General features: G+C 55.9%; 1 protein-coding gene across 1 annotated transcript; it reads left to right on the top strand.

Annotated features, from left to right (window-relative positions):
- The first annotated feature begins 344 nt into the window (after positions 1 to 344).
- SH2D2A (SH2 domain containing 2A) lies at positions 345 to 10,722 on the top strand. The gene is made up of 8 exons (XM_076000252.1): positions 345 to 430; positions 1,016 to 1,194; positions 1,986 to 2,161; positions 3,222 to 3,311; positions 3,497 to 3,665; positions 7,251 to 7,397; positions 7,602 to 7,889; positions 9,617 to 10,722. The coding sequence occupies exons 1-7, from the start codon at positions 397 to 399 to the stop codon at positions 7,854 to 7,856; spliced, it is 1,050 nt and encodes a 349-aa protein (XP_075856367.1). The 5' UTR covers positions 345 to 396; the 3' UTR covers positions 7,857 to 7,889; positions 9,617 to 10,722.
- The last annotated feature ends 1,705 nt before the right edge of the window (positions 10,723 to 12,427 follow it).

Genomic DNA, 12,427 nt, shown 5'->3' with positions numbered 1-12,427 from the left:
AGAGACAAGGCACCTGTGGGAAATTTTTCAGGGAGAAAGCAGAAACCCAGAAAGAGAGAAAGGAAAGGTCTGGTCTGGGGTGAAGGAGCAGAGAAAGAATCAGGAAGGTTGGAGGTCAGATAGCAATAAGGACTTCCCAACACCTAAACCCAGAGTGACACAAATATCCACCACTGCCATACCACCACTACCTTCAGCTGCACAGCTTCTGGGGGTGGGACAATTGCCTGACGGCTTTCCATGACGTGGGTCTTCTGTTGGGGCTAAGGCTGTGGGTAAGGTGACATTTCCTGCCTCCAGGGGCCGGGTGAGAAGAGAGATGAGTTGCTGAGTGTGCACACCTCTCAAGAGCACACAGACACACCCTGCTCTGGGATCCCTTCATTGGCTGGCCCCATGGAGTTTCCCCTGACCCAGGTATACCCGCAAGGTAAGTGTGAAACTTTAGAATGCTGGCGGGAGGGGACATCAAGACCCCCATGCCCCTGGTTGCTCTCCTGGACCTGAGCTCCCATTTCAGAGGTGAGGGGCCCCACCCCAAGCCAGAGCTGGCAAGGCTGATTGGGAGGGCGGCCACAATCCCTGCTCCCTCTCTGGGGCTCCATGTCCACTCATCCCTGAGGACAGAGGTGACAGGGCTTGCTCGGTGCTTCTTAGAGAGAGAGGAGGGAAAAGGGGATAAAGGGGGCTGGGAGGCAGAGGATCTTGGGCCAAAAGAGGGACCTTCCCTGAAGAGACTATGGGACTTCGGGGCCATGAAAAGGCCAGCCTAATTCCCAGGCTCTCCTTCCTGGCACCGGTTTCCCTGACAACCCCCTCGTGGGCATTAGCTCTCTGTGCCGCCTTGGCTCCTTACTCCTTACCTCTGAGAAGTCCCCCTCCGCTGTCCCTCCTGCATTTCTCCTGTTGACCCAGCCCTCCAGGTCCAGGGTCCGAGGCCTGTGGGGCCCCTCGGAGCCTGGGGGAGGGGTAGGAAGCAGAGAAGAGGCTGTCCCTCCCCGAGAAACCCCAGCAGCCCTCTCTGTGCTAACAGGGAGTCACGAAGCCCCCACCCCGACCTTCAGCACCTTCCAGCCTGTGGACTTGACCCGCAGGAGCTGCCGGGGCCTGGGCTTGCTCCCCGGGCCCAGACTGCAGACCCTGAGGGCTGAGGAGGCCCAGCCCGGCGGCACAGCCCCAGCGGGCCACTCTGCGGTGAGTGGGAGCGCGGGGCCTGGGGGGCTTTTCACTTAAAACTGAAAATATTCTAAGTGACAAGTGAGTAGCCCCTTGGGCATGCAGCTCCCTCATCTCTCCCACCCTCACATGGGTGTAGACTCCTGGATGGACCGAGGTCACCAAGGGAGGAAGCAGGAATGATGGGGGCTGCCCACGGGGCCAGGGCACAGAGGCGGGAACAAAGATGGCGAGTACCTTCTTCATGTGCTGAGTTGCCCACTTGCCCCCTCGAGGCTCCTCTGCCTCAGGAAGCTCAGGCTGAGCCCATAGGTGACCAGAAACAGGCATCTGTATCTGTGTGTCCAAGGGCTTCGCTTGCCCAGTGCATTCCAGACCCCTGGCTCCGTCCCTCCCGCCTGCCCAGTCATCAGGGAACCTTCTGCTGCAGGGTAAGGCCCTGCCATTCTGGCCTCTGGGGAACTTCCTGCATCATCTCCCTTCATCCCCAGGCCAGGGAATGGCTCTGTCCGCCTGCAAGGCCTTGCTGCCTCTCTCGCCTCTATCTGAGCACAATTTAACAGCTCACTGCTCCTGGGTTAAAGGTCCACAGGACCCAGAGGGAAGAGGAAGGAGAGTCCTGGAAACCAGAACAGCTGGAACTGAAGAAGGGATTTAACTTAGACCTCAGGAAAAACTTTTTGGTCACTTTTACCCTAAACTAGGCAGGAGGAGCTGGGTTGGAGGATGAGAAGGTGGCAGCTGACTTGGAATCAGGAGAAGGGCCACTCATGGCTGCTTCCCACTCCTGGAACTCTTCCCCTGTCCAGGTATTGCCCCAGTCCCCCGGGGCTGCCCAGCCCCCAGACGAAGCCGAGGAGGTGCCTGGGGAAGGAAGCCTGTCCCTACAGGCTGAGATCCGGGATTGGTTCCAGAAGACCCAGGCCCACTCGCTCCTGCAGCACGGGGCAGCCCCTGCCTGGTTCCATGGCTTCATCACCCGGAGGTGAGTCACCGAGGAGCCCCAGAGGGGGGCAGGGGCAAGTGCGGGGCGCTGCGGCCAGTCAGGAGTAAATTATGGCTGCGACTCCAGGCTCCAGCTCCTGGAGTTTCCCAGGCCTTTCACTGAGGCAGCTCTCCTGGGGGAGATAATTGGAGAGGCGCCAGCCTAAAACCCTCTGTGCCTCAGTTTCCCCTCTCTTGGCTCTATTATTTTCCTGTCTCTAAGGCCTCTCGTCCTCATATTTTCCACCTCTCTCTCCTGCCATAGCTTACTCCATCTTTACCTCTGACTATCTCCACCCCTCTCCTCTTCCTTCCCGCCCTTGCAGATCCTCCCTCCACCTCCATTTCTCAACCTCACTTCTTTTTTTTTTTTTTTTTTGAGACAGAGTCTCACTTTGTTGCCCGGGCTAGAGTGCTGTGGCGTCAGCCTAGCTCACAGCAACCTCAAATTCCTGGACAATCCTCCTGCCTCCGCCTCCTGAGTAGCTGGGACTACAGGCATGCGCCACCATGCCTGGTCAATTTTTTATATGTATATTTTTTTAGTTGGCCAATTAATTTGTTTCTATTTTTAGTAGTGACAGAGTCTCACTCTTGCTCAGGCTGGTTTCGAACTCCTGACCTTGAGCGATCCGCTGCCTCCGCCTCCCAGAGTGCTAGGATTACAGGCGTGAGCCACCAAGCCGGCCATCAGCCTCGCTTCTTGTTTCTCTTTGTTCACCTCCTCAGTTCAGCTCATGACTTCTGAAGTCTAGAAGGCTAACTACCATCCCTGTTGCTATGGTGGCAGCCCCTCCAGGCTGCCCTTCCAGGGTGAGGCCAGTGGAGGATGCAGGGCTGGGCTGGGTCTCCTGAGTGGGTCCCCTGGCCCCTGTCTGCCCCCAGTCCCCCCAGCAGGGGAGAGCAGCACCCACATCCCCTCTCCCATCTTCACCCTATCCCTTTCTCTGGCGGCTTCAGCATGCCGGCTTGGGGGTAGGGGTCCCTCATGAGAGAGCCTAGGTGACAGGAGCGAGGCGGGAAGAGTCAAAGCAGGATTCTACCTCCTCTGTCACCCACAGGGAAGCCGAGAGGCTACTGGAGCCCAAGCCTCAGGGATGCTACTTGGTGCGGTTCAGCGAGAGCGCGGTGACCTTCGTGCTCACTTACAGGTGAAGGGCCGAGCGACCTGGAGGCGGGGCTTCGGGCCAATTGGAGGGGCGGGACTCGGTGCTGGCCCTCGGCGGAGCGGGGCTCCTCGCTCAGCTGCTGCAGGTAGGGGTCCCGCCCATCCGCGCTGGTGGCCCTGGCCTGGAGAGGGAGAGGAAGAGGCTCAGACCCCAATGGCGCCTTCCAGGAGCCGGACTTGCTGCCGCCACTTCCTGCTGGCCCAGCTCAGGGACGGGCGCCACGTGGTGCTGGGCGAGGACAGCGCCCACGCGCAGCTGCAGGACCTGCTGCTGCACTACACGGCACACCCGCTCATCCCCTACGGGGAGACGCTCACCGAGCCCCTGGCCCGCCAGGTACTTCCCTGATCCTGACCCAACACCCCAGGGTCTCAGGCTGGCGCCCTTTGTCACCCAGAGCCCAGGCGGCGGACTACAGCACCAGGCACTTTCCCATCCCCACAGACAACCCCGCCACACCAGCCTTGCCCACACATCTCTGTGGGAGGCCCTTGGAGAAACACAGGTGCTGGGGAGGAGTCCTTAAAAGACCAGCCCAGCTACACAGAGACGGAGGGGCAGGGAGAGGCCAGCTGGGCACACAGCGTTTTGTTTTTTCAGTTGAGATATTTTACTGAGTACCTAGAGCGTGCCAGGTGGGCAGGCCCTGAGAACAGACTCATGGACAAGACAGACGGGTCTCGAACTCACAAAGCTGACTACCTTCCAGCTGCAAAGACAGACAAGGAGTAAGAATCGAGTGTAATGGGTGTGATACAGGGTGCCATTTAGCCTGCAGGCAGCATCAGCAGGGAGGGCCTTCCTGAGCAACTGCAGGCAGTTCTGAGGGACCGCTGTGTGCCAGGCGTCCTTCGGGCACTAGGAAAATGGCAGTGAACAAAACTGACCAAAATATTCCCACCTTAGTGGAGCTTACATTCTAGCAGGAGACAGACAATGGATAAGTAGCACAAATAACAAGCAAACATTCATAGTATGTCCAGTAACGGAAAGTAAGTGCGGAGAAGAAAAACAGAGCAGTGATAGGGACTGACAGGGTTGGGACAGTTTTACATAGGGATGTCAGGAAAGGCCACTCCAGTAAGGGGACATCTAAATAGAAGCCTGACTGGAGTAAGGGGGGGAGCCATGCAGATGACTAGGGGAAAAGCATTCTCAGCAGAAGGAGCAGCAGGTGCAAAGGCCCTGAGGCAGGGGGCAGCGTGTTGTGTTTTAAGAATAATGAGAGCGGCGAGGAAGCTGGCGTGGGTGACCAGGACCTAGGGATGGAGGTAGGACATGAGATCAGCGAGGTGAGGGAAAAGGGTCCTATAGACTCTCATGTGGATTTGGAATTTTATTCCGAGTGAGTTGAGGTGGCACTGGAGAGTTACATGCTGAGGAGTGACATGACCTGCCAAGTTGGGCAGCGGCAAGGGTGAGGTTGCGGCCGACCAAGGCTACTACAGTATTTCAGGTGAGATGACGGCAGGCTGGACCTGACTAGCAGAGGTGGAGGCGTGGGGAGGGTGGAATGCTGGGACTGGTTGCAAGGTGGAGTTGATGGCATTTATCACCAGATTGGATGAGGATGAAGAGATGGGGTTGTCACTGACTGAGATGAGGAAGGCTGTAAGAGGAACAAGTCTGGGTGGGGCAGGGAGATCAGGAGTTCAGTTTCTGACACGCACAGTTCAAGATGTCCGTTTGGGCCAGGCGCAGTGGCTCACGCCTGTAATCCTAGCACTCTGGGAGGCCGAGGTGGGAGGATTGCTCAAGGTCAGGAGTTCGAAACCAGCCTGACCAAGAGCGAGACCCCATCTCTACTAAAAATAGAAAGAAATTAATTGACCAACTAAAAATATATAGAAAAAATTAGCCAGGCATGGTGGCATATGCCTGTAGTCCCAACTAGTCTGGAGGCTGAGGCAGCAGGATTGCTTGAGCCCAGGAGTTTGAAGTTGCTGCGAGCTAGGCTGATGCCACGGCACTCTAGCCCGGGCAACAGAGTGAGACTCTGTCTCAAAAAAAAAAATGATGTCCATTTGACATTCCAATGGAGATGTCAAGTAAGCAGTTGGAATACAGAGGTCTGGGCTAGAGATAATATTTGAGAGACATCAGCACGTAGATGGACGATAAAGTCTTTAGAAAGGTGAAATCTCACTCAGGAGTCAGTGTAGATGAAAAAGAAATGAAGCCCAAGTCTTCAGCATTTAGAGTTTGCAGAAATGAGGAGGAACCTACAAAGAAAATTGGAAAGAACAGTCAGAGAGGAGGAAAACCAGGAGAGGGTGATACTCTGGAAGCCAAGTGAAAAAAGTGAGCAAGAAAGAGTGAGTGGCAATGGGTCAGGAATTGTCCATTGGACTTAACGGAAAAAGTTGTTGGTGACCTAGACAAGAACAGCTTCGCAGAGCTTTATTGGGGTTGCTTCAAAGAAGTGGGGACAGTGCCTGTGGGGACTGACTCTTTTGTGAGGAACAGGCAGGGACCTGAAGATTCCCAGGTAAGGAAGTCTGGGGGTGAGGGGAGCTGGCTGGAACTAAGGAAGCTGAAGGCAGAGCTGTTGGAGTCCAAGGTCTATGCCCAGCTCACACAGGGACTTGTCACTGAAGCTCCCAGGACTTTGATTTATCCTGGGGCAACAGGGGACCTCTGAAGGATTGCTAGGGGAGTCTGTAAGATCACCCTGCTCAAGACTGGAGAATGGCTTGGAAGGGCAAGAGGATGCAGGCAGAGGAATTAGGAGGCCTGAAGGAGGATGCTGGCTATGTACGTGGAGAAATGTGCCCGGAAGTGAAAGATATTTAGGCAGTGGAAGGAGCAGGGCTTGTGTGCGATTTGAGGTGAGGAAGAAGGTGAAGGGGTCAAGGCTGAGTCGGAAGGTGCCATTTTGGCAGCAGGGTGGAGGTGCTACTTTTTGTTCATGAAAGAAATGCCAAGGCAGGCGTTGGAACAGGGAAAAAGAATTCTGGTGTGGGTCCATGAAGCCTGCACTACACCGTCACTTGGAGACATGCACGTGATGGACTGCAGGAGCATGAGGAAAGCCCTGTGGCCTTAGCCTGCAGAATCAGCAGGCATGAGGAGAGCGCACATGAGCCCAGGGCTAATGCTGAGCTGAAGTCCCACCTACTGTAAGGTGGAGCCTTCCCACTGGGAGGCTCATCTCTCCCAAGGCAGTCTCCGCCCTTAAAAATTCTAGCTTGTGGGCCAGGCATCATGCCTATAATCCTAGCACTTTGGGAGGCAGAGGCTGGAGGATTGCTTGAGCTCAGGAGTTCGAGAACAGCCTGAACAAGAGCGAGACCCTGTCTCTACTATAAATAGAAAGAAATTAACCAAACAACTAAAAGCAGAAAAAATTAGCCGGGCATGGTGGGGCATGCCTGTAGTCCCAGCTACTCTGGAGGCTGAGGCAGGAAGATCGCTTGAGCCCAGGAGTTTGAGGTTGCTGTGAGCTAGGCTGACGCCACGGCACTCAAGCCTGGGCAACAGAGTGAGGCTCTGTCTCAAAAAAAAAAATTAAAAAGTTCTAGCTTGTATCTCCACGAATTAAGCTTCCACAACCCATAGAAATAAACATGCGCAGCTGTCATGAAGATTGGTCCCCATGCCAATAATTTTTAAGCTAAAGATTCCTAAAGCCTTGTTGCATTTTTACAACCATAGGCACAAATGGGGACTGGCCTGGCCCAGCCCTGTGTTCCAGAAGAAATTAAGTTTAAAGCTAGATATGGCCTGTGACCAGAGCAAACCCCACCTCCACCCATCCCCTCTTCCTCACCCAGGGAACACAGTCCAGGCCAAATTCCTGTGCCCGTCTCCTCTCCCCTATCCTCTACTTGGACCAGATTATGCCGTTCTCCTGGATCTCCTGCCTACTCCCCAATCTTGCTCTCTCCTGCACCAAATCCTTCAGACTTCCTCCTTTCCCAGCAGATTCCAGAGCCTACAGGACTTTCCCTTAGGGCTGAAGAACCAGATTCTGGAAGCAAAAACCAAGACCCAAACCCTCAGTACAGTCCAATCATCAAGCAAGCCCCAGCCTCAACACAAAAAGAGGGGGCTTGGGAGCCAAAGGAGGTATCACAGGGCTGGAGGGGCTGAGGGATGGGGAGGAGCCCAGGGACAAAAAGAGGGGAGATGCCAGTGAGGGAGGTGAGGGGCCCAGAGGGAAGGAGGTGGGGCCCAGAGGGAAGGAGACGAAGGCTGGTACTTAGGCTCGGGCTTTGTTTCTGCCTCAGTTGCTCTCACCTGACTCCTCCCTGGCCTTGCCTTCTCTCCTAGCCCTCCCAACTGCCCAGGCCCAAGCCTCCCATTCCCGCCAAACCTCAGCTGCCCCCCGAACTCTACACAAGCCCCCATCCGCGATCCCGCCGGGCCCCACGCCCCAAGCCCACCAACCCTATCTACCATGAGCCTGACGAACCCATAGCCTTCTACGCCATGGGCCGGGGCAGCCCCGGGGAAGCCCCCAGCAACATCTATGCCGAGGTAGAGGGTGAAGGCCCACCGGCCGTGCCCGTGCATCCTGTCCTATAGACGTGCCAGTCCAGACCTGTTCCAGGAAGCCAGGTAAATGGGGGTGCAGGGAAAAGCCAGTCCAAGAAGGTTTTCTTGCACACTAGACTGGGGAGGGTGGAGAAGGTCAGGCTGCCTGGGTCAGGATGGAGGTCGGAGGTCAGAGGTGGTGTGGGAAGGACCAGAATGGCCCAGGCTGCAGCAACCGTTTTCCAGGCCAGAGATTGCTCCCTCTCTTCTCCTAGAGCCACTCAGACCTGCTTCACCTTTGTCAAGCCCCACCCTCTCCTACTCCACAGAGAAAACAGAGGACCCCAGGCAGGGTCCCCCTCTGCCTCTCCCCACCCGAGCCTGCCTTTGCATCTGTGTCCATCTTGTCCGGCAGGCCCTCCTCAGACGCACTGGGGGCTGGCCCCACACCGCGCCTCCCCGGCCCTCTTCCTTGGCCTTCATGGCCCTGGCATCCTGGAGCAGAAGGGCACTTGGGGTCCTCTGTCATCTCGGGTGAGCTCGGGGGCGGGGGCATCTGCACTCCCAGCCTCCTACACACTCCTCCCACCATCTCCCCACTCCCATCTCCTCACTGAGCAAGTCGGTGTCTCCTCCTGCTGTGTCAGACCCACTGGCCGCCCCTGCCCTCTCCCTCCGCCTCTGTCCCGCTCCTCAGGCCCTGGCCCAGCCTGCCTCCCCGCTCCTTCCACTGCCCCAGCTCTCCCCCAGCCCTGTGCCTGCTCACACCCACCGCACCCCTGCCAACTGCTGCTGTCCTAGAGCTGATGTCACCGCTCCATGTCTCCATCCAAGCTTCTCTCTGGGCTTCTGGTCAGCTCCCTGGTGTCCCACAGCCTCCAAACTCAACACGGCCAACACCGCTCTGACCCCAGCCCCGCAAACTGCTCCCTCGAGTGTTGTATATCCTGACTGACCACTCTCCAGCCACCCACTAGCCAAGCCAGAATCCCAGGGCTCCCTCAACATCTCCTCGCTCCTCACCCACCCTCCTCATAAGCCACTAATTCCTGCTCGGTCTCTCTTCCTTAATAGATTTTTCCTTTCCCCAGTCCCAGCCCCCATCATTTCTCATCAGGACTCTTCCAAGAGCTTCTTAACTGGTTTCCTAACCACCAGTCTTGCTACTTCTGATCCACTCTGCCCCAAAGAAGCCAGAACGGTCTTTCTGAAGCAGCTGCCTGGCCCATGAGGCCTTCCACACTTGAGGGGGTATCCCCGCCCCTTAGCCTTAATACCACTGCCCCCATCCTCCTAGAACTGTTCACATTTCTCCAAACTCACCAAGTGGTTTCAAGCCTCCTAGGGTTTGCACCTGCCAGTCCTTCTGCCTATAGCAACTTCCTGCAAGCTCGTCCTCCGACTGCCCAGCAACCTTCTAATCATCCGTCAAGCCCAGCTTGCCCTTCTCCTCTGGAAAGTCTTCCCTGACCTGACCAGAGGCCACCCACCGTGCTTTACATACACCTGCCACTGATCACCTGGGGCTACTCTTCTCTTCCCATCTCCCCATCTCCCTCTTCCCCAGTAGAGTGTGAGCTCCCTGAAGGCAGGGCTGGGACTTATCCTCTGTTTCCAAAGCACCCAGCTCAGAGCCTGGCACAGAACAGGTACTCAGGAAATCTTTGTTGAATGAATGAATGAGAGGGCTTTAGACCGCCTACCAGGAGGCCAATGTCTATTAAGACCAGATGTCTTGGTCTTGAGACTTCAGGTAGGCCCAAGAGGCAGAGGGTAGAGGGTATGACCTAGGATTATCCTTCTCTCTGCAGAATCCAGGTGGGCCACCGCTGCATTCTGAGAACTCTGTGGCTGGACAAGGCCCTCCCCTGGCCCACAAGCCCACATCCCCCTGGAGACACACCCTTCCCCACAATTTTTCTAGATAGATGCTTCTGGACAAAGGACAGGCGTGGCTCCCCCTTGGGCCTCCTCAGTAGGCAGTGAGTCTGAGCTGGGGGAGAATAACTTAGAACATCAAGTGCAAAGACCACCACACACACCTGGGCACCCTTCTCAGGAAACATGGATGGAACAAGCCGTAGGTGATCAAAGCTGGAAAGGACCTCAGCCATCATCTATTGCAAGGATGGCAGAGATGTCACCTTGCATGCCAACCCCAATCCATTGGTTGTGGCTGCCTAGATCACTGCATTGTAAAGGATGTTAAGGTCATATCTGAACTCAGCAGAAAAGAGCACCGTGATTGATGAGTGATGTCTGCCTTGGTTGAGGGAAGGAGGAGGAGCAGCATTTCATTTGTCCTTACAGATGAAGTCCAAGTCCCTCACTGTGCAGACAAGGAAACAAAGCCAGAGAGGGCTAGTGACTTGACCAAGGTCAAGGACTAGAACCCAGGCTTCCTGATTCCCACTTAGTGCTCTGTCCCTTACCCCGCATCCACGAACTCTCCTCTGCAGGAGACATCAAAGATTTCCTCAGACAGGAAATCAGGCTGCTTTCCAGAGTGCTGCCACTCAGGGGCCTAGGTGCTGGATCCCAGCTTAACCCTGTCCCCCTGGCAGGCCTGGCACCCCTCAAAGAAGCCTGGAGGTCAGAGGAGCAAATGTGGAGTCCGTTTCCTCTTCAGGACACGTCCACTGGCTCCCTCCTGGGAGTCCCCAAGAGCCCAGTGGCTCAGTGCTTGGCGACCCTCTAAGGCGGCAAGCAAGCAGGCTAGGAGGGCCCTGCTGGCTCCCACTGCCCTGGTTTCTCCTCCTGGAGTCTAATTTCCTTGGCCCTGTGAGCCTTTGAGTCTGGGCCCTGGTCCAAGGCTGCTGTTATCTGAGGAATGGTTTGGTGAGAACAGATGTTAGAACTTGTTTGTTGATTCTTGTCTGGCTAATAAATCATCAGCAACCGCCTCCCCCCACAGGGATCCAAGTCCTCAGGCTCCTTCTGTCTGTCTCTGACTTTCTCTCTCCCTCATATCGTGCAAGGCGAGTGGTTGAACTGCCATTGCAGTAGGGATAGAGGGGTCTGGGGCTTGAGAGACACCTGGGCAAGGGTCACAGACCTACCGGCTGAGGGCCGGGAGACACAAGGCAGGGGACACAGACCTCTCTCTGCAAAGTATTCCTTCTCCAGCTGGGGCAGAGGCAGCCAGGGGCAGGGGGTGGCTGCATCACCTGAGGGGTGCCAGTAAAGAAAGAGGGACAGGGAGGGGTGTGGTCGAGGGGTAGCCCCTTCACCATCTCTGCAACCCCTCTGCCAAGCATGGCACTGGGGGCAGGAAGGTGTGTTATAAGCCTGTGTGTGCGAGTCCTTGGACAGGAATCCCCCCTGAAATGGCTCCAGGATTCTCTCGTGTATCTTCCTAGCCTCTTGGGTTTGCCTCAGTCAGGACCCCATTCCCTCTCCTGTCCCTCCTGTGATGTTTCCCCCTTCTCTGCCCAGACCCACTTCAGGGCCAGGCTCCTGCCCCTGTGCAAAGCTTCACATTCTGGGGCTCCAGCCACCTGGAGGAATACATCCTAGGACTTAACTTTTGTCTCTGACTGGGGGCTTTCTGAGGCAGGGCTGTGTCTGCCCCTGGAGCATTCTCAGGGCTCAAAGCAGACATCGCCCTCCAAGGCCCAATCCAGATGTCACCCAGGCCTGGGTACTCCTATGGTCCCATCTGTGTAGCCTGTTCTTAGGTATCCATTCCTGCGAGAGCTTAGTTAAGGCAATCAGTGCCTGTCAGGGTCCCTCTTCCTGCCAAGTGGCCCTGGACCAACCTGTGGCACAGAGATCCTCTAGATCCTTCCTTCAAGCCATGGTCCCTAAGCCTGGGTGCTGCCACCACACCACACCACCCCCAGCCTGGCACAGGCGCCAGCTCGAGTGACTAGCAAATTCCCCTCCTTTCCACTCCAGTGCTAATCAGCTTAAGGAGAAATATGGTTGCTGAGTCAACAGAGTTGGGGTTCCACTTCCTTTTGTTTAGACCTCAGGTCTAAATGCCCTCCCAGCAAGAGAAGAGGTGGGGAGGGAGGCAGAGGGGGAGGAGGAGAGGAGCAGATGGCTTTGCTGAAATCAGGGAGGAGGCTGAAAGTGCAAGAAAGGTCTCCGATTAGACTCAGGGGGTCACCTCCTGGCAGATTCCTTGCGGCTGAGGGAGGTGGCAGAAGAGTGGCTTACTATACAGCAAGAGGTAGAAATCAGAAAGTCAGAAAACAGGATTTCCTCAGATTTTGGGGTATAACAGCATGGGAAGGTGTGGGGAGGGGACCAGAAATGCCTAGTGACCCCCTTACTGTTTCTAGAGAAGCAAAGCCTACTAGACAAGGGCAGAGTGCGACCCAGGGACCTCTCCTTCAGCTCCACACAGCTCGGGGTGGTGGGAGAGTCCAGATGATGCTATGTCATCAAGAGCCCGGGTTCCTGCTGTGGCACTGTGCTAATTAGCTGTGCAACCTTTGGCAGGGAACCCTTTTTCTGTGCCGCTGCTCCCCACATTCCTTATGAAAGAAAGCGATTGGCCCCCTCATTTGCACACACGGTTGCTGGTACAGGTGAGACCACGAAAATGAAGGGCTTTGAAAAGCAGTACTGCTGGGGCTAGAAGGCACTTGAGAGCCCTTGTGAGAGACATTCTGGTT

This window comes from Microcebus murinus, chromosome 2 (assembly GCF_040939455.1).
Source record: "Microcebus murinus isolate Inina chromosome 2, M.murinus_Inina_mat1.0, whole genome shotgun sequence".
Classification (NCBI taxonomy): domain Eukaryota; kingdom Metazoa; phylum Chordata; class Mammalia; order Primates; family Cheirogaleidae; genus Microcebus; species Microcebus murinus.
Note: the sequence above shows the minus strand (reverse complement) of the source record. Positions and strands in the feature narration are given on the sequence as shown.

What these genes read in the sequence shown, in the direction of transcription:
- SH2D2A (XM_076000252.1), top strand. Translation starts at nt 397, where the DNA reads ATGGAGTTTCCCCTGACCCAGGTATACCCGCAAG. An exon ending in GACCCAGGTATACCCGCAAG is followed by an intron (nt 431 to 1,015) that starts GTAAGTGTGAAA and finishes AAACCCCAGCAG; the next exon opens with CCCTCTCTGTGCTAACAGGG. An exon ending in CCGAGCCCCTGGCCCGCCAG is followed by an intron (nt 3,666 to 7,250) that starts GTACTTCCCTGA and finishes CTCCTTTCCCAG; the next exon opens with CAGATTCCAGAGCCTACAGG.